The sequence below is a fragment of the Bos mutus genome, chromosome 19, assembly GCF_027580195.1.
Source record: "Bos mutus isolate GX-2022 chromosome 19, NWIPB_WYAK_1.1, whole genome shotgun sequence".
Taxonomy (NCBI): Eukaryota; Metazoa; Chordata; class Mammalia; order Artiodactyla; family Bovidae; genus Bos; species Bos mutus.
The window spans coordinates 7,015,414-7,036,967 of NC_091635.1; the positions used below are offsets into that span (position 1 = coordinate 7,015,414).

General features: G+C 46.9%; 1 protein-coding gene across 3 annotated transcripts in view; it reads left to right on the forward strand.

The window, feature by feature from the left end:
• NUP85 (nucleoporin 85) overlaps positions 1–21,192 on the forward strand; it is a 28,088-nt gene extending 6,896 nt beyond the window's left edge. For all 3 annotated transcript variants that reach the window (XM_070389059.1, XM_005907938.3, XM_070389058.1), the window contains exons 3-19: positions 3,875–4,037; positions 6,895–6,965; positions 7,509–7,552; positions 8,578–8,647; positions 9,782–9,903; positions 12,470–12,604; positions 12,697–12,819; positions 13,025–13,156; positions 13,398–13,504; positions 16,602–16,685; positions 16,840–16,905; positions 17,102–17,253; positions 18,039–18,156; positions 18,259–18,359; positions 20,075–20,226; positions 20,579–20,680; positions 21,011–21,192. In XM_070389059.1, coding sequence (XP_070245160.1) covers positions 3,875–4,037; positions 6,895–6,965; positions 7,509–7,552; positions 8,578–8,647; positions 9,782–9,903; positions 12,470–12,604; positions 12,697–12,819; positions 13,025–13,156; positions 13,398–13,504; positions 16,602–16,685; positions 16,840–16,905; positions 17,102–17,253; positions 18,039–18,156; positions 18,259–18,359; positions 20,075–20,226; positions 20,579–20,680; positions 21,011–21,112 — 1,844 coding nt within the window. In that variant the 3' untranslated portion in view covers positions 21,113–21,192. The remainder of the gene's footprint in view (positions 1–3,874; positions 4,038–6,894; positions 6,966–7,508; positions 7,553–8,577; positions 8,648–9,781; positions 9,904–12,469; positions 12,605–12,696; positions 12,820–13,024; positions 13,157–13,397; positions 13,505–16,601; positions 16,686–16,839; positions 16,906–17,101; positions 17,254–18,038; positions 18,157–18,258; positions 18,360–20,074; positions 20,227–20,578; positions 20,681–21,010) is intronic.
• Positions 21,193–21,554: the final 362 nt, after the last annotated feature.

Consider the following 21,554-nt stretch of genomic DNA (forward strand, 5'->3'; position numbering starts at 1 on the left):
CAATAAAAAGTAATATAAAAAGAATATTTATTTTGACATTTTGTAAAACTTCAGCTGTAGGTTTATTTATTGAGTTTACATAGGGTAATATTAAGTGGTTTCCTTTTTTCCCTAGTATATTTCAATGGATAGAGGTGAAATGTCTTTACAGAGTATGCTAGTGAGTTGAGGGATGAAGTCTAAGAGTAAACATTTGCGTATAAAAATTCACGTATGTCATAAATCAAAGCAAGATCCTTTATGACCTACTCTCTGCTGCTGCTGCTAAGTCACTTCTGCTACCGTTAAGTCGCTTCAGTTGTGTCTGACTCTGTGCGACCCCATAGATGGCAGCCCATCAGGCTCCCCCGTCCCTGGGATTCTCAAGACAAGAACACTGGAGTCGGTTGCCATTTCCTTCTCCAATGTGTGAAAGTGAAAAGTGAAAGTGAAGTCACTCGGTCATGTCCGACTCTTAGCGACCCCATGGACTGCAGCCTACCAGGCTCCTCCGTCCATGGGATTTTCCAGGCAACAGTACTGGAGTGGGTTGCCATTGCCTTCTCCGTGACCCACCTTCTAGAGTAATGGAAATAAAAACAAAGTAAATAAGTGGGACCTGATTAAGCTTAAAAGCTTTTGAACAGCAAAGGAAACTATAAGCAAGGTGAAAAGAAAACCCTCAGAATGGGAGAAAATAATAGCAGATGAAGCAACTGACAAAGGATTAATTTCCAAAATATACAAGCAGCTCATACAACTCAACACCAGAAAAACAACCCAATCAAAAAGTGGGGAAAAGACCTAAACAGACATTTCTCCAAAGAAGACATACAGATGGCCAGCAACCACATGAAAAAATGTTCAACATCGCTCATTATTAGAGAAATACAAATAAAAACTACAATGAGATATCACCTCACACCGGTCAGAATGGCCCTCATCAAAAAGTCTACAGACAGTAAATGCTGGAGAGGGCGTGGAGAAAAGGGAACGCTCTTGCACTGTTGGTGGGAATGAAAATTGATGTCGCCACTATGGAAGACGGCATGGAGATTCCTTAAAAAAAAACTAGGAATAAAACCACCATATGACCCAGCAATTCCACTCCTCAACACACACCCTGAGGAAACCAAAATTGAAAGAGACACATGTATCCCATTGTTTGCAGCACTATTTACAATAGCTAGAACATGGAAGCAACCTAGATGTCCATCAACGGATGAATGGATAAAGAAATTGTGGTATGTATAAACAATGGAATATTTAGTTCAGTCGCTCAGTTGTGTCCGAGTCTTCGTGACCCCATGAATCGAAGCACGCCAGACCTCCCTGTCCATCACCAGCTCCTGGAGTTCACTCAGACTCAAGTCCATCAAGTCAGTGATGCCATCCAGCCATCTCATCCTCTGTCGTCCCCTTCTCCTCCTGCCCCCAATCCCTTCCAGCATCAGAGTCTTTTCCAATGAGTCAACTCTTCGCATGAGGTGGCCAAAGTACTGGAGTTTCAGCTTTAGCATCATTCCTTCCAAAGAAATCCCAGGGCTGATCTCCTTCAGAATGGACTGGTTGGATCTCCTTGCAGTCCAAGGGACTCTCAAGAGTCTTCTCCAACACCACAGTTCAAAATCATCAATTCTTCGGCGCTCAGCCTTCTTCACAGTCCAACTCTCACATCCATACATGACCACAGGAAAAACCATAGCCTTGACTGGACGGACCTTTGTTGGCAAAGTAATGTCTCTGCTTTTGAATATGCTATCTAGGTTGGACATATCTTTCCTTCCAAGGAGTAAGCATCTTTTAATTTCATGGCTGCAGTCACCATCTGCAGTGATTTTGGAGCCCCCCCAAATAAAGTCTGACACTGTTTCCACTGTTTCCCCATCTGTTTCCCATGAAGTGATGGGACCGGATGCCATGATCTTCGTTTTCTGAATGTTGAGCTTTAAGCTAACTTTTTTACTCTCCACTTTCACTTTCATCAAGAGGCTTTTGAGTTGCTCTTCACTTTCTGCCATAAGGGTGGTGTCATCCGCATATCTGAGGTTATTGATATTTCTCCCGGCAATCTTGATTCCAGCTTGTGTTTCTTCCAGCGTTTCTCATGATGTACTCTGCATAGAAGTTAAACAAGCAGGGTGACAATATACAGCCTTGATGTACTCCTTTTCCTATTTGGAACCAGTTTGTTATTCCATGTCCAGTTCTAACTCTTGCTTCCTGACCTGCATACAGATTTCTCAAGAGGTAGATCAGGTGGTCTGGTATTCCCATCTCTTTCAGAATGTTCCACAGTTTATTGTGATCCACACAGTCAAAGGCTTTGGCATAGTCAATAAAGCAGAAATGGATGTTTTTTAGGAACTCTCTTGCTTTTTCCATGATCCAGTGGATGTTGGCAATTTGATCTCTGGTTCCTCTGCCTTTTCTAAAACCAGCTTGAACATCAGGAAGTTCATGGTTCATGTATTGCTGAAGCCTGGCTTGGAGAATTTTGAGCATTACTTTACTAGCGTGTGAGATGAGTGCAATTGTGTGGTAGTTTAGCATTCTTTGGCATTATCTTTCTTTGGGATTGGAATGAAAACTGACCTTTTCCAGTCCTGTGGCCACTGCTGAGTTTTCCAAATTTGCTGGCATATTGAGTGCAGCACTTGCATAGCATCATCTTTCAGGATTTGAAAGAGCTCAACTGGAATTCCATCACCTCCACTAGCTTTGTTTGTAGTGATGCTTTCTAAGGCCCACTTGACTTCACATTCTAGGATGTTTGGCTTTAGATGAGTGATCATATCATCTCAGCCATAAAAAGGAACGAATTTGAGTCAGTTCTAATGAGGTGGATGAACCTAGAACCTATTACACAGAGTGAAGTGAGAAAGAAAGATAAATACCATATTTTAACATGTATATACAAAGAATTTATTTGCAGGGCAACAGTGGAGAAACAGACATAGAGAATAGACTTAATGGCCATGGGGAGAGGGGAGGGGAGGGTGAGATGTATGGAAAGAGTAACATGGAAACTTACATTACCATATGTAAAATAGAGAGCCAACAGGAATTTGCTTTATGGCTGAGAAACTCAAACTGGGGCTCTGTATCAACCTAGAGGGGTGGGACGGAGAGGGAGATGAGAGCGGGGTTCAAAAGGGAGGGGACATATGTATACCTATGGCTGATTAATGTTGAGGCTTGACAGAAAACAGTAAAATTCTGTAAAGCAATTATATTTCAATAAAGAATTAAAAAAACGTAAAAAAAAAATTCATGTATGGGGGCTTCCCAGGTGGCTGAGTGATAAAGAGTCCACCCGCCAATGCAGGAGACATGGGTTCGATCCCTGGTCCAGGAAGATCCCATATGCCATGGAGCAACTAATCCAGTGTGCCACAACTCGAACCTGTGCTCTAGAGCCCAGGAACTGCAACTGCTAAGCCAGTGAGCCACAACTACTGAAATGCATGCCCTAGAGCCCGTGCTCCACAATAGGAGAAGCCACGCAAAGAGAAGCCCGGGCACCGCAACTAGAGAGTAGGCCCCGCTCCCTGCAACTAGAGAAAAGTCCAAGTAGCAACGAAGACCCAGCACAGCCAAAATAAATAAAAACTTAAAAACTCATATATGAGGAATTTCTCCTGCTACCCAGTGATTAGGACTCTGCTCCCACTGCAGGGGTATGGTTTCAAGCCCTGGTTGGGAAACTAAGGTCCTACATGCTGCATGGCCAAAAAAAGTAAAAATAAAAATTCATGTGTGGATAAATAATATATCATTAAATCAGTAGCAAAGAAGCTGAAGCTTTTGTAATTAGCTACTCAATTAAAATTTTTAGAGTGCTTTGATGACGATGATGGTGATAGATGTTAATTTTTTTTTTTTCCTGTTTCAGAAAAATCAGAGATGGTGGCAGGTTGCCCGTTTATCCATATCATCCGAAAGGATATAGATGTTTACTCCAAAATCCTGAGAAAACTCTTCAATGAATCCCATGGAATCTTCGTGGGCCTCCAAAGAATTGAAGAAGAGTTGACTGGAAAATCCAGAAAAGCTCAGTAAGTTGGCTGCTGATAGGTGCTGCCTCCCACAACTAAATTTTGAAAAACCAAGTGAAATGCATCCTTTTCCTTTTGCACAATGGATGGACCTCCTAGAGAAATATGGGACTCTGTGTTTGATTTTCTGGCCTCTGCTGGGCAGTATAAGTCCTTATGGTCACGGATGGAGAAGTCCTACAGAGAATGTTTGAATGGCTGCCAATTGACTTGCTGGCTGCTTGATGAGCTTTCTTTGTTTCTATTCCTACTTCATTTACCCTCCAAAGAATAAAATTTAGGCCAGATAAGCACCCGAGTTTCATTGAATGAGGTCCCCCTGTTGAGAGTTTTGTTTTGTCTTTAAAGAATTATTTTCAAGGCATTTTTTTGGGAAGAGACCAGAAAACTTGCATTGTTCATAGACTAGAATTGGTCGAAGTATGGTTTGTGAGGCCTCACCTCATATCTCCAAAATTTCTAGGGGTGGATCCTAAAGTCTCTAGGTGAGGCTTAAGTACAAGTGGCGTTTGAGAGCCCCTGTGTTAGGTTTTTCTTAGTGTCCATTCATATGTCTAGGGAATAGATAACGTTGATATTTGTGTTGGAAAAACAAAACGTTTTTCCTGTGTTTCACTCATAACCCTTCTGACATCAAATGTATGGGAGTTTTCATGCACCAACCAGTTCTCTGACCCCAGCCGGGTGTCCTACAAGTCTGTTAGGGGCTCTATCGCGCAAAACTGCCTCCCATTCAGATGCCAGTCATAAATAGTGGGTCCCCAGGTTACCTACAGCTGCTCTTCAGCTTAGCTATAAATCAGAGGTTCCCATGGTAACCTCAGGTTTGATAAATTTGCTGGAGGAGCTCACAGAACTCAAGGAAACAAGTTTAGCAGTTCATTAAAGGATATGAGAAAGGACCCAGATGGACAGCCAAGTGAAGATGAACGTGGGGCCTGGTCTGAAAGAGTCCCAAGTGCAGGAACCCCGTCCCTGTGGAGCTGGGGTGTGTCACCATCCTGGTACACGGATGTGTTCACCCACCTGGAAGCTCTCCAAACCCCTTGCCTTTGAGATTTTATGGAATCTTCCTCATGTAGGCATGATCAATTATTATCTCCATTTATGGCCCTTTCCCCTCTCCAGGGAAGTCAGGGACAGGGCTGATAATTTCAATTTCTAATATGGCTTGGGCTTTCTGGTGATCAGTCCTCATCCAGGAGCTACCTAGAGTTGAAACAAAAGATGCTGCTGGTGCTCTTGTCATCTAGGAATTTACAAAGTCTTTAGGAACTGTGAGTCAGGGATTAGGGATGAAGATTAGTGTTTTATTTCTTCTTATAAACCACAGTGTCACAGTATTTTACTTCCTTGATAAGCATTTTATAGATGAATCACCCCAGAGGATACCCTGGTCAGCATGTGTGTGTGCCTGTGTGTTTATGAAAGATCACTGCTGACAAGAGGCTCTGGTACAGGATAGTGGTAACTCAGAGGAATCTATATTGACATAGCGTGTCAGAAGTCCTGTAGTTCCCTGAAGGCAGGGACCCTGTCTTGTTTATGTGGGCCTTCTGTTCCCAGATACCCTCATTCATCTATATAGTAGGTGCCTTTAAATATTTGCTGAATTAAATAAATTAGTGATCTTGTGAATGTCCTTCTAATGGTGGGATGGTAGCTCTTGTTTTGTGCGTGGGGGTCAGCATATCATCTTGTTTTTGGGCCAGGTGAGTTATTTATTCGGGACTGAGTCTTGACTGAAAAATTAAGTGAGAGTGTGTGCAAGTTGCTTCAACTGCTGCTGGCCCCATTGTACCTTCTGTTCATCTTTAAAGGGAGCTAGAAAATAAAAGTAAATGGAGCCAGTAGGCAGCATTTAGGTCTCTTCATTTAGAACTAATGTTTCTTTCTAAGGATCTATATCTTGGTAACTAATAGCCAGTTCCTTTTTTGTTTGTTTTGTTCTGCTCTTTGCTTTTTTAAGAACTCTGTTTTGAGATAATTTTAAACATACAGAAAAAGTTCAAAAATAATAGACTTCTGTACATCCGTCATCCAGCTTCTCTGATGTTAGTATCTTGTATAACCACATTACTGGTATTTAAACTGGGAAACTTAAATGTTGATGCAGTATGATTAACCTGAAGGCCTTATTTCAGTTCCACCATTTTTTCCACTAATGTCCTTTTTTTTCTTCTGCAACCAAATGAGGTTGCATTTAGTTTTTTTCTCCCTAATCTGATTCATGGCCTTATGACTTTTGAAAAAAGTAATTGATAATTGACCAATTATCTTGGAAACCGTCCCTCAGAACTGTCCTGGGTTTTCTCATGACTGAGCAGAGATTATGCATTTTTAGCAAGAATACCACAGAAGTGGTGTGATATGTCCTTCCTCACACATCATCACATCATGAGGTTCATGACGCTGATGTTTTATTATGTTTATATTGACCTTGATCACTTGGTTAATGTGGTTTCTACTGGGTTTCTGTACTATAAAGTTATCATCTTTCCCTTTGTAACTAGTAAGTATTTGAGGGAAAAACTCTGAGACTATGAAAATCCCATTTCTCCTCAAATTTCAACCACTAATTTTAGGATCCATTAGTGGGTCTCATTTGAGACAGTTAATATCCTTGTGGACTCATGGATATTTCTTTTAGTCCCTAGGTTATATGGTATTTTGTTTATTTTGTGGCTCAAGTTGTTTTAGCTTTGGCCATGAGGAACTCCTTCAAGTTGCCTCCTGTCTGTCAGCAAGCTTATCTTTTTTTTTTTTTTAATAGTTTCTATCATCACAAGATGTTCCTTATTTTTTGTCACCACAAACTGTTCCAGGTTCATCTTGTATGCCATTTCATCTTTTGTAGATTAGTTCGAGTGAGTAAAAACTACCGATCAGTCATAAGAGCATGCATGGAGGAAATGCACCAATTTGCAGGTAAGTATTGTGTGTGTGTGTGTGTGTGTGAGTAATTGAAGTATTTATCTGGCTATAAGTACTACAAGGTAAAATCTGATTGACATTCTAGTTTAAAACTTACTTTCCTATCTTACATAATCTGTAATTTTCTGGCAGTTGTCTTGAGTACATTTTAGAACAAATTAGAACATATTATGTTAGCAGATATGAGGCTAAAGGGCCAAATTAAAGACCTTTGACAATTACATTCCAGTTCTTTGATCTTGGTGATTGAAAGTTATCATAACCCTGAGAGCCATATGACTCGTAGGTGCTGGATAGAATCTCGTATAGCATGGTGGTCTCTACGTTTGCCACATTGTAGTTGAAAGAGCCACTTGTCATTTCTGGGCCATGGTTTGAGATCATTGATGTACAACAGAGATATGAAGCATGTTTCAAAAAAATCTGCAGTGAAAACGGGTGGTCATCAGAAGGCACAAGCCGTAGTGCCTGTCTGTGAAGCTCTAACAGTAAGACTCGAGTTACATTGCTCACTTGAAATGCTTTGTGTTTTGTCAGTTGCTGATAAAGATTCAGCCATTGGCCGCCAGTTCAGCAGCCAGGTAAGGGGGTGGGGCCGCCTGTGTTGTACCAGCGCCATTTATGTCCTTCTGAGTCCTCAGTAGCCAGCGGGGGTGGCTTTGTAATCACTGATACTGCAGACGTCTGTTTTCTTGCCAGGTAGACAGGCGACTCCTTGGAGTGGTAAGAATCATCTTGAACCTCCTGGTGCCCTCTTCAAGGCTTAGCACTTTGGAACACAAGGATGTGCTTGATAAACACTTGTGCGAATCTTCAGCTCTTATGGGGAATATAAATCCTGACCACAGTGTGTCACCTGAGATAGTGAGCTGAGGTTTAGAACCACTGGGTAGTCTCATAAACTACTCAGTGAGCCAGTGTTTATAAATGGCAGGGTGTTGCATTTTAATTGGAAAGTGACTTAAAGAATTCTCATTCTTTGGTTAGAATTTTGATATTATTCAAACTCAGTAGTCAGTAGGGACTGGTACACCCATCTCTGAAGTCATCAGACCATTTATTTTTCCTTATGGTTAAGGTATAAATTTCTGTGATTGTATAAGAAGGATGATAGGGGTATTGCATATTCCTAAGGTCAGGGTCCACAGCTGATTTATTTTGGAGTCTTACATTGGGTTTACTTTTTTAATAGACTGTTTCCTAAACATCAGTCCCTTGAATATCAACATCGTTAGTTTTTGCTGTACCTGTATATTATGATATTATTTGCTAAATATTTTTCTAAAAATCATTTCTCCCTTTTTACTAAGAGCTGTTTCCTAAACTATAATATTCATCAAGATCATGGGTGTAAAGAGCTACTTACATTTTTCTAACACGTGTTAAACTAAAACCACAACCATTAAAACAGAAACTATTATTGTGTGTCCCACCCCCTAAAATTCTCTGACTGTCTTGTGGGGAACCCTACCATAGGAACAGTCTATAAATGTTGAGTTAATGAACGACCATCCTGTGTTTCAAGCTCTGCTTTGTTTCTTAGCGCTAGGGAAAAAAAATCTTAGGAATGTTTTCAGTCAAAACTTGGCCTCTGTTCCTTCTTTAGGTCTCCATTCTGTCGGCAATGGAGCTCATTTGGAACCTTTGTGAGATTCTTTTTATCGAAGTAGCCCCAGGTGAGGTGGCAGAGGTGTCCCCCTACCCTGTCCTGTGCTGTGATGAGTGTTTTGTTGCCTAGAATGTGCTTTTTGTTGCTTTTCATCAATATAAGCATTGGGAAGTATTACAGGATGCCTGAAGAAGCCTGTGTTTTTGTTAAGATACTGCAAAGAGAGTCAGAGTATCCTCTGAAAACCTTAAGTTGTAGGCAGGTGACCCCTAAAAACTATGAAGTAACAGATATTAAACTAGCGTGCGAAAGGAGTGGTGCATATTTATATCATGGACTGGTGGAGCTTTACAGAGTTTTAGAAGCTCGGGAGAGGTGTGTGCAGGCTCTTCCCCAGCCTCCGAGGGAACCAGCCTTCCCAGCTCCACAGACTTTCAGCCTCCTAGAGCACGAGACAGTACGTTCCTGTTGTTTAAAAGTTTAAGAAGAAAAACGTTGTACAGATACGAAGCAGGATTAGGTGGTGGAAGGCAGAGTGCCTTAGAGAGTTCCTTTGTTGGTGATTGGGTCAGGGGCAACCCTACAGCTTCATGCGTCCACTCTGAATTATTCCCTTGATCTTGAATTTGATTGTGGTCAGTACAGTATCCTGGCTTGAGTGGGCTCTCTGTGGAGGGGCTGCAGACCTTTTTGCTTCTTCTAATGGTTTATATTTACTATTATCTGTAAGCGTGTATTAGTAGTCTCTGTGCAGTCACAGCTTTTTATTCATACTCCTGCTGAAGCACTGAGCAGCTTGAAATTGAATTGGTTGGTTGTCTACTCGCCTCCTCCAGTAGATTCTGACTGTTGCTATCTTTTTATCATGGTTGTGTACCTGGCACCTAGTCAGTACCATCCCCTTATGGTCATTACTGATGTGGTCACTGAGTATTGTGTAGTTGTGAAGAAGCTGGGGGTGGTCAGGGTGGTGAGGTTTGGGTCTCATGTTCAGCCCCCCTGACGATTCAGTGAAAGGTTGAGCTGCCTGGCAGAAGTCCACAGAAGCCCACAAAAGTCCATTTGCTAGCTCAGCCCTGTGGTCAGGACCACACGCCCGCTCACTGAAGAGGGACAGACCACTTCCTCCATAGTTGGCTCGCCTGCCCTACACTCTGTACTTCGGGCAAATGGAATTTACTGCTTGTGTGTTTCCTCCCAGCCGGCCCTCTCCTCCTGTACCTCCTTGACTGGGTCCGACTGCATGTGTGCGAGGTGGACAGTTTGTCGGCAGATGTTCTGGGCAGTGAGAATCCAAGCAAACACGAGAGCTTCTGGAACTTGGTAAGACCCTCGTGTGTGCTGGGCCTCCCTGCCTTCCGCCTCGTATCCTCTTTGGCCTGTGCTCCTGGGCTGGCCTGAGGGTTTCCCTGCTGAGCCCACGTGCGTGTGGTTCTTTGAGTCTGTGATCATGGAGACGTGCTTAGGGAGGTGTTTTCTTCCCTGCTCCGTGGGAGAGTTTTGAACTAAGTTTTCATGTAAGAAAAATAATGCTTTGTAGACTTCACAGTGAGAAGGGAATTTTGATCTTTTTGTGGATCTAAGAATGAGACTTGGTGAAGACAACGCAAAGCTGATGGATAGGTGCTGGGGTAGGGGTTTGATGTCAGTGAGCCCAGGGCTGTTTTGAGGTGTTAGATGTGTTCTGAAGCTGAGTCGTGATGATAGTGCCCAACTCCGTAAACTTACTCCAGTTCACTGAATTAGACACTTAAACAGGTGAATGTTTATAAGATGTACATTGCAATCAGGAAAGCTATTAAAAACAAAGACATTGATGGTCCCAGTCATTTTGGACGGTCAGTTTGAAAGTCAGTGCGTGTGTGTGTATTCTATGGGAGAGCAGTACTTTTCCATTCACCTGTACTGACCTATCACCCAGTTTGGAGCGACCAGGGAGGAGGTTGCTGATTGACTTGAATGTTGGAGACTTATAACATCTGAAATTCAGGTAAAGAGCTGCTGTCTTTGAGGCTGTTTCTGAGGCCTTCGGGTGCTCAGAGATCTGTGCAGGTGAGGGGAGAGGCTTTGTTCAGAAATGGGCGGGCCTAGGTTTTTAAGTGTGTGATTCAGTCTCTGTGTATTTGAGTGGTGCTGTGTGCGGGCCCTGAGCGGACAACCAGGACCAGGGCAGGCAGTGATGCCTGCCCTTACGGAGCCTGCATTCTGGGTGGGGAGACAGAAACAAAGAAGCAAGTAAAATATATGTAAAAGTGAAGTGCTCTGCAGAGAAAGAGCAGGGGAGGGGAATTGGGAGTGTTAAAGTCGAGGAAGGGCACCCTTGTGAGGTGGCTTGTGAGTAGGAACCTGAGGAGGTGACGAGGGGTAAGGGCTCAGCTCCTAGAGAGGCAGCCTGGTGGTGGTGCTTAGTCACTCAGTCCTGTCTGACTCTTGGGACCCTGTGGACTACAGCCCACCAGGTTCCTCTGTCCATGGGGTTTTCCAGGCAAGGATACTGGAATGGGTTGCTGTTTCCTTCTCCAGGGGATCCTCCTGACCCAGAGATCAAACCTGCATATTCTGCATTAGCAGGAGGATTCTTTACCAATGAGCCACCAGGAAAGCCCCAGAGAGGCAGGGTAGTTGAATGCTAAGAACAGGGTCTGTGGTGCCAAGCTGCCCAGGTTAGCATCCCAGCTCTGCCTCTTACCAACTGTGAGCTCTAGTGAGTCACTTAACTGCCTTTAGTTTCTTCATCTGTAGCCTGGAGAGTGTAACACCTGTCCCACAGGGCTGTTGATTGGGTTAGTTGAAGGAGATAAAGGTATGACCTAGCTGGTGGACAGAGTAGAGCTCCCGTTTTACTCCTGAGTCAGCTGGGGTAAGGAGGACATTGGAGAGTCAAACACAGGAACATTGTGATCTGACTGAGATTTTCTTTTCTTTTTAAAAACATGTATCTATTTGGCTGTGCTGGGCCTTAGCTGTGGCACGCAGGCTCTTTAGTCCCAGCGTGTGAACTCTTCATTGTGGCGTGTGGGGTCTAGTTCCCTGACCAGGGGGACGGAACCCAGGCTCCCGGCATTGGGAGCACTGAGTCTTAGCCACTGGACCAGCAGGGAAGTCCCTGATTCAGGTTTTCAAAGGCTTTTCTGGCTGCTCTGCTGAGAACAGAGCAAAAGCAGAGCGGAGAGACCAGTCTGGAGGCTCAGGTCCTAAATCAGGCAGCTGTGATGGTAACTTGGACGCAGGTGGGAGCTGAGCGGAGGAGATGGTGAGCGGTGATTCGACTCTGGATGCAGTTTAAAGGTACAGTGATAGGCTTCGCTAAGAGTTGGATGTGTAAGAAACAGAAGAATGTGGGTTGGTGGGCTGGCGCCGACTCGGCGCTCACGGTGAGGCAGGTTAAGGTGCCCGAGGGCCAGGTGGGGCCACTGGCCATAGGATGTGCGTGTCCGGATCAGGGAGGGGTGGGACTCGCAGCACGTGTGTCCTTGGCTGCTTCTTCCTTTTCTTTTGCCGTGGCTTGCAGGATCTTAGTTCCCCAACCAGGTATTGAACCCAGGCCATAAAATAGCATGGAAAAACCTGAACCAAATTTGGCTAACCCAGTATTTGAACTAGAACTTTTTCTTTTAGTTGAAACTTTTACGGATCAGTGCTTTATTTGATGCACTTTGGTAATTTTTATTTTCTATTTCATTTTTAAAAAGTCAGTCATACCTGCAGTGGGATACAACAACATGCAGTTCGAAAAGCTTGGGACAGGTTAAAACTAGAAGGTTGGATGAGGTAGATTACCTCTGAGGGAGGAGCCACCACGCTTCTCCGGGACGAGGAAGCCAGAGCGGGCTGGGGGCACTGGCTGCTGAGCCTCCGCCTGGATGCTGTATTCTTGCTGTCCCCCCAGGTGACCACCTTGGTGCTGCAGGGCCGGCTGGACGAGGCGCGACAGATGCTCTCCAAGGAAGCCGACAGCAACCCCACCTCTGCAGGCATGTGCCGAGTCCTGGGGGACCTGATGAGGACCATGCCCATTCTCAGCGTATGTGGAGCCACCCGGGCCGTGGAGAGGGGTTCATACAGGGAGCGTGAGGGGCTGGCATGGTGACCGCCCCGTCCTCGTCTCTCCCACAGCCTGGGAACACACAGACCCTGACGGAGCTGGAGCTGAGGTGGCAGCACTGGCACGAGGAATGCGAGCGGCACCTCCAGGACGGCACGTTCGCCTCCAACCCCCACCTTGAGTCCCTCTGCAAGGTCTGCGGGGAGCGGGTCCTGGCCAGGGGCCAAGCCAGCTCCTCCTGGGGCCCTGGGCGTCTAGCCCAGCAGCAGCTCCTCCTCAGACGGGGCTCTGTATGGGCCCTGTTGGGGAAGAGTGAGCTTTTGACTCAGCTGCTCCAGCTGAGATGAGGAGCCTTACGGGGAAGTGTCCCCAGAGTTAAGGGACAGCGTCTCTTCTCAGGTCCTGCTGGGAGATGATGCCGCCCTGCTGGAGCACAAGGAGCTGCTGAGTAACTGGTATCACTTCCTGGTGACGAGGCTGCTGTACTCTCAGCCCACGGTCAAGCCCATGGATCTGCACCTCTACGCCCAGGTGCCTCGGCTCCTCCGGGAGGGGAGGGGAGTCGGCATCCGGGGCTCTGCTCCCTGCCGGGTCACTTGTACCGTGTGGCCTGGTTGACTTGACCCTCCCTGGGGAGCAGAGGGGGCTTTCCTTGGGCCCAATTTGAAGGACCCCATTGCCCTTCTCCAGGGTCCCCTACACAGCAGCCCTGCCTGCCCCCTTGAGTCTCTGCCACCATCTAGGGATTGAATGGGTCACCACCTTTCCACAGTCCAGCCTTGACCTGTTTCTGGGAGGTGAGAGCAGCCCGGAGCCCCTGGACAACATCTTGATGGCAGCCTTCGAGTTTGACATCCACCAAGTGATCAAGGAGTGCAGGTAGGACCCGCTGCACCACCACCACGCTGAGCACCTCAGGGCTTCAGCTCAGCGCCTAGTGCGCTCCCCGTGTTGTACGCCCATCACCTCCGTCCTTTTCTAGAGTGTCCTGCTCCTTCCTGTTGGTGTCTTAGCCTTCTTCCCACAGACCCGCGCCCCCCGCCACAGCCACGTTAGGTAGACAGTGTCTTCTCTCTGGACGAGCCTGGGGGCCTTCCTGAGGCTTGCAGGCTCCTGTATCTGTAACAGTTTCCACTTCAGGGATGTTTAAAGTAATATTGCAAGAAATAACTATGGTATTTAAAATCCAGAAATAGCCAGCCAGCTTATTTCTTGGAACCTGATGGACATGCAGCCACCTTACAGGACAGCACTTCTCTGGTGAGCCAGGAGCTACCACACCACCACATGAGGCTGGGTCTGTTCGGAGCAGAGATTCTACATCAGCCCCCTCCCCAGATCTCTCCCCAGACCTTCAGCAAGGCAGGAAAGGGAGGGTGAAACAATGAATCCAAAGCAAAGCTTTCCAGAATCCCCACCTGTGGTCAGAGAACTTCTCCCCCTCCCTCCTTGTGCAGAGGGAGAAGGCTGGGAACGGGCAGGTGGCCCTGCTCAGGCATCGAATTCACTGACCTCGACTGGATCTTTTCTTTGTTAGTGAATCTGGGCAGTGGGAATGTCTCCCCGCTTCCACCCTCCACCCCCACCCCACTCATGCTACCTGCTCTTCCTGTTTGGCCGAAAGAAAGCCAAGGTCCACCATTCAAAAAATGGTGGTAGACTTGGAGAAAGGAAGGTTTGTGTCCGTATTCTTTTCACAAACCTCTAAAATAGGGACTGGTTGGAACTGGAAGATAACTTACAGAACTCAGCTGGTTTTGGCGAGGGATCGTATCTGCAGTGAAGGATCAGTGGGTGTGGCTCCCAGAGGCACAGACACCAGTCTTTAGCTTTGTCAGTGTCTCTGTCTATAATTCAAAGCAATAGGCATTCCAGAATGTGTTGTCTGTTACAGGCAGTGGGTTATTTCCTCCAGGGCTTCCTTCATAAGCCACATCTGGGATTTTAGGATCAAGACAGATTTGAGCTAAAGGGGAAGGAAGGACAATAAAAAAGGTAAAGCACCTTGCTGCTTTCAGTGGTCGTAGAAGGAAAAGAGAAAGAAGTTTACGAAGAGGCATGGCGCTAATGAACGCCGCTGAAAAACGCATCACCCCTGCCAGTCTTGAAGGAGGAATGATCAGACTTTCAGCCCCTCAGTCTGGGCATCCGTCTGCCCTGGCAGGCAGGGAAAAAATCGAGGTATTTCCATTAGCTGGGAATCTAGGAGCTCGGGTTTTCCTGACCAGTAAGCTTCTTCCTGCCCTACTCTGAAAAGCAGATCCCGGGACCTCTGCCCATTAATTGAAAGAAGGGCTGAAGTATCCTCAGAGAGAGAGTGGCCTCCTGGACGAGGAAGGGTGGGATCTGGGTCTCCTGAGTACTTGCTTTCTCACGGGTTGTTCCGGTTAGGCCCCAGCTCGCTTCCCAGGGGAGAGTGGCACCTCTGTCTGGGGTGGGCCGGGGGGCTGGTGCTGTGGAGGAGCCTTGAGCTTCAGGTGTGGTGTCAGCTGTTCACTCCTCTTGGGGGGAATGAGGGAACCCTTCCTCAGCCAGAAGGGAGCTTTCTATGGGGGTACCTGATGACCCCCATGTCAACCATGCCAGGCCATGGGGCAGACGGCTCCTGAGGCAGAGCAGAGAGACCCTGAAAGTGAAAGTGTAGTCGCTCAGTCGTCTCCGGCTCTTTGTGATCCTATTGACTGTATATAGCCGCCAGGCTCCTCAGTCCAAGGGATTTTCCAGGCAAGAATGCTGGAGTGGGTTGCCATTTCCTTCTCCAGGGGATCTTGCTGACACAGGGATTGAACTCACGCCGCCCGCATGGTGGGCAGGCTCTTTACTGTCTGAGCCATGAGGGAATCCCAGGGAGGCCCTGGGAGACCACAGTTTACCAGCTCCTGCTGAAGGGCCACGTGTTTGCCTGGCGTATCCACAGCTGGAGGAAAAATTGGATTTCTTCCCTTGTGGGTTGCAGTTGCCAATTCTTGCCATCCAGCAAAAGGAAAAGGGGAGCTGGCATGTACTTCACAGGAAGACAGCAGCCCCAGGGCAGGGCAGACAGCCCATTCAGTCAGTCATTCAGTGTAAACCAATCCCTACTCTTTTTATATCCTGAGAGCAGGATTTTTCACCCTAGCAGCATTGAAGGTGCTTTTCCCTCTCCCAAGACTTAAAAAATACTCAAGCATTATATACAGATACAGAAAGGCCTATGCCAAGTAATAAATTAAAAATGTAACTCAAAATGGTGTATTCACACTGCAGTGAGTGCATTAGTATATTCTATACAAAATGCTAGTGAGTTTACAAAATTTGGTGATGTAAAAAAACTTAACATCTGGAACATTTAGAGGGTCCTAGAAAATGTTTTTAATAAGGGCTAGAGATGATTTTGGGTTTTGATTAAATGTGGTTTGGGGACGGACTTTTAGACCTTCGTTATGTGTCAGATTACATATCCAATAAAATCAATCATGTAATCAAGCAAAAATAATTTTTATACAAAGTATTAATAGACAGTACAAGGTGGTTTTAAAGTGCTGTCATGTATATATAATTGTGTTCATAAAATATGCTAATCAAAACTATGCAGCAGTGAGAGATGTTAATAGAACATAAACAGCAATCCAAATGCACACAGATACAGTTCTTTGAATTCCATGTCTCATCAAGAATCAAATCCCATCGATTTTTTCGTCCTTTGCTTACCCCTTACCCTGTATCTGCATTCTCTATATCTCATTGGGTCCCTGGATTTTATTTTTCTGTGTGACATTCTCCAATGAAACGTCTCGCTGGCTGCTGTTTTGGGGTTGAATGTCCTTCTCAGTGTGTTATTAGTCCCCACCTAGCGGGCAGACAGAGCCCAGCTTGCCACTGTCCCTCCCCTCCTTTTACAGCAAAGGAGGTGTGGGGCTCCTGCTTATGCTCCACACCTGCGGGCTGTGGCAGCTCATCCTGACATTGCTTCTTGCCTTGGTATCTGAACCCGTAGCATCGCCCTGAGCAACTGGTGGTTCGTGGCCCATCTGACAGACCTGCTGGATCACTGCAAGCTCCTGCAGTCGCACAACCTCTAGTAAGGACGCCGTGGCCATGCCCGCCTTCTGCTTGCTGCCACCCAGGCCCTTGAGGGTGGGGTGACCAGAATGCCTCGGAGGGAGGTTGGGCTGCTGAAGGGGGCCCTGAAGAGCAGCCTGGGAGCCTTGGTCTCGTGGTCTGTTCTCTGCCAGCTTTGGATCCAACATGAGAGAGTTCCTCCTGCTGGAATACGCCTCAGGACTCTTTGCTCATCACAGGTAGGAAGGCCGCAGGGCTGAGGGGCAGCAGGGTGCTCTCCAGCAGGCACTGCCTGTGCCAGACGGGGTTCTATCTCGTCTGGTTCCTTGACAGCACAGGGTCTGGGGAGGAGCTGCCTTGGAGGCTAGTTCTTGGCCCCAGGGCAGCCTCTGGGCTCGCCAGGCCCTCATGTCTGTCCCCCTCGGACCCATGCAGCCTGTGGCAGTTGGGTGTGGACTACTGTGACCACTGTCCTGAGCTGGGCCGGGTCTCTCTCGAGCTGCATATTGAGCGGATTCCTTTGACCACGGAGCAGAAAGCCCTCAAGGTACTGCGGGTCTGCGAGCAGCGGCAGATGACGGAGCAAGGTGAGTGGACTCTCCTCCCAGCCTTCAGAGAGTCTGGGCAGTAGCTGCCAGGAGGTGAGCCAGAGCGCTGGAGAATCCCTGGGGCAGGGGGAGGAAGAGCTAGGGACCCACTGGGACCTAGAAGCAGTCGGGCACGCGGCCTGTTAAGGTCCTGACCACGTCTATGCTCGTGCTTCCAACCAGAGGTTGGGCTGGGGCAGCCGTGGTTTGTCCTGTCCCGGGGGGTTGCCGTTGCTGGCTCAGGCTGGCTTGGGGGGATGCAGGACGGAGGTGACTCAGGAAGAGCACGGGGAGATGCTGATGAAGTTTGCCCCGTCTCTTCCCCCTTCACTGTCAAGTGGTACAGGCCTAAATAGTTATTCTTCCCAGAGGCACTGCGTGTTCATGACCGTCCCTGAAAGCATACAGCACTCAGGACCCAAAGCCTGGTAGGATTTTCAGCATGTGGACAGATAATGACGTGTGATATGTGGGGAGCCTTGCAAATATTCTTGCTACCCCTGAAGTGAAACCTACTCAAAACCAAAGCCTACCAGGGTGGGTTGTACGGTTAACGAGGCCAGAAGACAATTTATAAACCTCACAGTTCCTAGTTGCTGCTGCCCAGCTGTACTTGGAGCCCACAGAGAAGCCACATAAAAGTCAGAGGCGGTGGGAAGGCTGCTCCTATCTCAGCAGGGTTTGGGAGTGGAGTGATTTGTAGGGTAAACGATTTGCCTCAGCAGGGTTTGGGAATGGAGTGATTGTAGGGTAAACGATTTGCCTTTTCTCTTTTCCCTGCAAAGTCCGCAGCATCTGTAAGGTCTTGGCCATGAAGGCGGTCCGCAACAATCGTCTGGGCTCTGCGCTGTCTTGGAGCATTCGAGCCAAAGACGCTGCCTTTGCCACGCTGGTATCAGACAGGTGGGCTCCCCTTCTGTGTGCTTCCCGGGTGCTGCCTGCGAAGTTGCAGGGCTGAGGAGGGGGCCTGGGGCTGCTGCTGTCATTTCTGGGCTGGCCTTGCAGGTTCCTCAGGGATTACTGTGAGCGAGGCTGCTTCTCTGACCTGGACCTCATTGACAACCTGGGGCCAGCCATGATGCTCAGTGATCGACTGACGTTCCTGGGTGAGTCTCTGAGCTGTCCCCTGGACCTTCAGCACGAGCGCACAGATATGGACTTGCACAGAAGTTCTAGACTTCTCCAGTCCAAAACACACACAACTCTGAGCGACTTCCCTGGCAGTCCAGTGGTTGAGACTCCATGCTCTCTTCTGGCCTCTGGGCCCTCCGCGGGGGCTGCTTGCGGGCCGACTGCAGACCGTTTGCCCACGCGTCATGAACCTCAAACCAGGGGCGGATTCTGTCACAGGTTGTCACCAAACGGCAACGTTTTCCCGGAACTCGCTTGGGATTCTGTTTCAAATCTGTAAGATTGTCGCCAGATGGCAAAGTTTTCGGTAGATTTGCCCAGATATGGTACTTGTATAATATGGAGACGTACCATTGAGAAAGGTGGGGTTACTTCTCTGGGAATTCAAGGCTTCTCGTTATTCTGGTTGGTCTTACTCTGTTAGTCTTAGGTTTTGAAGAACTGATGTTTAAAGTCATCAGGATGTGACTTTTTAAGGGATAAGTTTGGCTTTTTTTCCCCTAGGAAAGTACCTATTTCATCTACATTTTCAAACAGTATAAAATTGTCTATGGTATTAAAATTTTTTGATCTCAAAAAAAAAAAAAAAAGACTCCATGCTTCCACTTCAGGTTTGATCCCTGGTCGGTGAACCAAGAGCCCACATACTGTGCAGCATGACCAAAGTGGGGAAAAACAGATCAAAATACACAGGAGCCTGTGTGGTCTCTGCAAAGCGTATTTTTTGGTAACATTTTCTGGTAACTTGAAACTTAGAAATCGTGAAAGTAGTGTAAGGAATAAGAGACTGCCCTACACACTTTACCAAGTTAACCAGTTATGTTTTGCCTCATTTGTTTTATTCTGTCAGTCAGGTTTTTTGGGAATAGTTTGAAAGTATGTTGGAGACACTGTTTCCCTTCCTCCTTAAATATCTGAGCATGTATATCCTAAAGAATAAGAACATTCTCTTAACCAGTTACGAAAATCAGGAGGTTCAGCACTGATACAGTACTCTCACCTGGTCCATATGTTGTCCCAGTAGTCCTTTGTCATGAATTTAGTCTTCGAATCTCATTAATGCCTCTGCCTTTGTTGGTCTTCCTTAACCTTGACGTTTTTGCAGTCTGTTCAGCTCTCTTGTAGAATATTCTTACTTTAGGTTTATTCATGAACAGCCTCAGGTTATATACTTGGCAGGAAATCCACTGAGGGGATGTGTTAATAGGAACTCCCTTAGTGGAGTTCACGTTGATCACCTGGTTAAAGCAGCATCCACCAGGGGTCTCCTCTAAAATTTATTAAACAGATTTATTAATCTATGGAGCTGTACTTCGGTATTATTTAAATTTCCTCAGACTTTGACCCACTAGTGTTCGTAACTACTGGTGATTTCCTGACTGCTGATAAAACTGTGTTTTAGTTGGCATTCCCCTATATGGAATTCCCCCTCCTCCCATTTATTCTTTTATTTATATCAGCCATGGCCTCGAGGGTTATTTTATTCAGTCTATTATCAACCATATCTCTCGTTCATTTTGATGCTTATATTCTCCCAGGTTTGGCTCTCTGGAGCCCCCTTTAAGCAAGGATTTTGAATCCTTTTGGTCTCGTTGGCTGATGAGCTTGGAGGCCGCTTTGGAAGAATTTCCTTGCTCTGGGGTCTCTTGCTGAGGGTCACAGGTGACCTAGTGCTCTCTCTTCCCAATAGGGAAGTACCGCGAGTTCCACCGCTTATATGGGGAGAAATGCTTTGTCGATGCCGCTTCTCTCCTCCTCTCATTGATGACGTCCCAGATTGCCCCCCGGTCTTTCTGGATGACGCTGCTGACAGACGCCCTGCCCCTTTTGGAACAGAAACAGGTACAGGTTGAGACCACAGTGTCTTCTCTTTTATCCCGTAGCTGTTGCAAATGTATATCCATCCATCATCTCCTTAGTAGGGGTGTGTGTTTGTACCCCCATAGCGCCCACTCTGGAAATCTAGTATCTCAAGTTATCAAGTTAAGTCTTTAACTTGAAATGAGGCAGCCGTCCACTGGCAGTGCTCAGCCCAGGGCCCTGACGAGAAGAGCTGGGAATGAGTGGGGCCTCTCACCCGCCAGCACACTTGTCCACATGAGATACAGGAAAGGCTGCCTCAGCCCGAGCCCTTGCACAGACCACTGCAGGCTCTGGCTGGCGAGCAGCTCCGCGAAGCAGCCTCTCCCCGCAGGTGATCTTCTCCGCGGAGCAGACGTACGAGCTCCTGAGGTGTCTGGAGGACCTGACCTCAGGAAGGCCGCTGTGTGGAGAGCCCGACGCCCAGCAGCTCCAGGTCAGTCTGATGGTTCCAGGATGGAGAAGAGAGAAGGCACCCTGCCCCACAAGATGTTGGCCCCTTACAAACTCACACGCCTCTCACGTTACCACTTGCGACTATGGCACACTAACTTTTTAGGAGGAAATGGGGTGACTCTAGTGTTCTGGGCTCTCGATTTTCTTTCCTGTCAGTTGTGGTGGTCCTCTGCGTGCAGCTTGGTCTCATATGAAGAACTTGCTAGAAGAGACTACTGAACGTTTTGTGCTCTTTATCTCCCTTTGGATTAGTCTTGGGAAAGAAGGAAAACTTCCTGCTGGTCTTCACACAGGCTCTCTTTCCTTTTAGGATGATGATATCGAGACCACCAAGGTGGAAATCCTGAGACTTGCTCTTGCGCGGAATCTTGCTCGGTCAATTATAAAAGAAGGCTCGTTGGAAGGTTCCTGAAGTTGGCTCCAACATGGTATCTTTGTAAAGGCAATGTATATACACTTTTAAAAGAATAAATGTTTCTTTTTGCAAATACAGGCAAGTTCTTACAGAACTTATAGTTCTTACACTTGGGGAGGTTTTAAGCTGCCAGCACTGGAAACCTGAGGTAGCCACCTTGGAGAGAAGTTACAGGGAACACAGAGCCCTCCTGCCTGCAGGTCGAAACCTAAACAAGTGTTGAGTGGTTTGCTTGTGCATCTGAAACTTGGCTTCACCTCAGAATCATCTGTTAACTTTCTGGTTATTTTAATTCAGCTTTTTATCTTGTGCTGGAGTACTGCCGGTTAACATTGTTGTGACAGTTTCAGGTGAACAGCGGAGCGACTCAGCCATACACATACACGTGTCCATTCTCCCCCAAACTCCCCTCCCGTCCAGGCTGCCCTGTAACAGTGAC